This window comes from Chaetura pelagica, unplaced genomic scaffold (assembly GCF_000747805.2).
Source record: "Chaetura pelagica isolate M959 unplaced genomic scaffold, ChaPel_1.0 scaffold20, whole genome shotgun sequence".
Lineage (NCBI taxonomy): Eukaryota > Metazoa > Chordata > Aves > Apodiformes > Apodidae > Chaetura > Chaetura pelagica.
Window position 1 is genome coordinate 2,864,998 of NW_009951958.1, and position 2,300 is coordinate 2,867,297.

General features: G+C 57.7%; 1 protein-coding gene across 1 annotated transcript; it reads right to left on the bottom strand.

The window, feature by feature from the left end:
* Window positions 1-271: 271 nt before the first annotated feature.
* LOC104390988 (PHD finger protein 13-like) lies at window positions 272-1,882 on the bottom strand. The gene is made up of 3 exons (XM_010000202.1): window positions 1,772-1,882; window positions 1,037-1,595; window positions 272-498 (listed from the first exon to the last, which is right to left on the bottom strand). The coding sequence occupies exons 1-3, from the start codon at window positions 1,880-1,882 to the stop codon at window positions 272-274; spliced, it is 897 nt and encodes a 298-aa protein (XP_009998504.1).
* Between the last annotated feature and the right edge of the window lie 418 nt (window positions 1,883-2,300).

Below are 2,300 nucleotides of genomic sequence, written 5' to 3' on the forward strand. Positions count from 1 at the left end.
GCAAGGACAGAGATGTTTCAGAGTGACCTAGTGTGTGGCTGGACCACCCTCCTCTCCCCCCCACACCTCTGGGGTAACCGAGCTCCGTGACCAACGCGATCCCCAGGGAGGACGCGTGTGGCAGCTTCCAGGAGCCAGAAGTGCAAGGGGGACAGTCCAGTCCCGTGGCCAGCCCTCCCCTGCCGTCACTGTGCATTGATTGTCTAGCCAAACCGGGCTACAGTCTTCTGTTTAAAAAGGGGACCCCCGGCCTCCCTGCTCTGGAGGAGCTTCAGTCACAGAAGCGCTTGCGGGGCACCGTCCGAGCTCGGTTTGAGCGGCGAATTTCCTGCTTGGCATCGCGGCACCGCTGGCAGATGAAAACCTCAGGCACGTTGGATTTGCGGATCTTGGCACAAGAGAGGTGGATCCAGGTCGCGCATTCGTTACATTCAATCATGGGCCTGCCTGCAAAGGGCTTCAGGCAGAAGCAGGTGATCAGATCCCAGGCATCGTCATCTGGTCAGGGAGAGACAGGCACTGGTCAGAAACCACCTTATCAGTTGCTGGTCTGGCTGTGACCAGACTAGCCAGTTCCACTGGTGTCAACTGGGAAAGCCCCCCCACTCACCTTCTGCTTTGGTGTTGGGAGCTGCTGTGAATTCAACTGCTAAGGTTGCAAATGGAGGGGAAAAAGAAAAAAAAAAGAAAAAAAAAAAGAAAAATAAAGACCAGATGAGCAAGGCAGCCCTACACCCTGTTTCAGGCGTGTTTCAGGTCTGTACAGCTTGCTTTGCAGAACAGAGCTTCCACAGGGCAGGCCAGATCCCTGCCCTCTGCTCCTCAGCCCTCCCAGGTCCCAAAGGTACTGCCCTTGCTGGGAGAGGCTTGGGCCATCAACGAGCTCCCCACTGCAGCCAGCACTGGTGGCTCCAGCTGAGAGGACAGTACCTGGCACTGGCCCCACAACAGGGCACTCTGTGCTCCCTCAGACACTCACCACTAAGCTGGGAGCTCCCTCTGCTTGCATCTTCCCCTTCACTTTGGTCCAAGGTACTGCAAGAACTGGGACTTTTCCTCCCTCCAGAGCAGGGTTCGTGCTCTTGTAGCTGAGAATCATCTCCTGATGTCTTCTCAGTCCCCTGTGCCTCGTGCATCCAGTCCTTCTCCTCCTTCATCAGCTCCTCCAGGAGGCAGTCGGGCTGGTGGCCACCAGCTGGCTTGAGAGAAGGCTCCAGGAGCTGCTCTTTCACAGGAGGCACCTGTCCTTCTAGCACAGCCAGTGCCTTTTCCCCTCCCTGCACTGCTGCAAAGCCCTCCCCAGCACTCAGTGGTACCCTCTTCTCCACCTTCTGGTCCAAAATTAGTTTCTTTGCCGGTGGTTTCTTCCGTTTGGTTTGCTGGGGCCGGACATCATAGAAACCAGTGGGGAAAGGACGGCAGCTCATGAGCAGGCTGCTGTCCACAACCCCCTGGGCCACGGCCTTCCTGCTCCTCCCATCATCCATCAGGACGTGGCAGTCAGAAGAGTGGGTTGAGGACCAGCTATCACTGTCCTGAGTGCTCCCTGTGCTGTTCTGGGGACTCATGCTGCCTCCGTGGGTCCAGGGCTCATTCTGCAGGAGGGGAAGATGCAGGACTAGCACGGGAAACTGCAGGATAGACATTTAAGGAGGAAGGGGCTGGGCATGGAGAATGACTCTCCAGGAAAAGAATTAGGAGCTGGGTCTGCACATAGCAGGGAACCCAGAGGAAACATTTTTGTAGAGCAGCACCCTGCAAGCCCACTTACCTCTTCAGGGTAGGGGATGTAGCCTGCATAGGCCAAAACGAAGGTGCAGAACTGATTGAAATCCTCCACGGTTCTTTGTCGTTTCTGCAATGGCTGCAACAAATGCCACATGTCAAGCAAACTCCCTGGACAGTTCTACCTGAGCCGAGTATCACAACACACCCTGGCAGGCAGCCCTGGACCGCCGGGCAATTAATTATACAAGCACATAATATTTAGGTCACCCGAACATCCATCCATCCATCCCTCCTGTAACCCATCTGCATCATCTGGCTCGACAGATGCAGCCCTTCCCTCCAAAGCCCAGCTCGTGGGGAGGGGGGTGAAGGGGGGGGCACGGTGACGACACGACGGGACACCCAGAAAGCAGAGCAGGCGCCCGACGGAGCGGGAGTCAATGGCTCGGGAGCCCCGGTGCCGGGGATGCCCGCCCAGAGCCGGCGGACTCGGGGCCAGAGGGACAAGGCGCCGGGGCTCGGAGATTTGGGCTTCTCTGGCTGCTCCGGGGCCAGCGGGAAGAGCCCGGCCC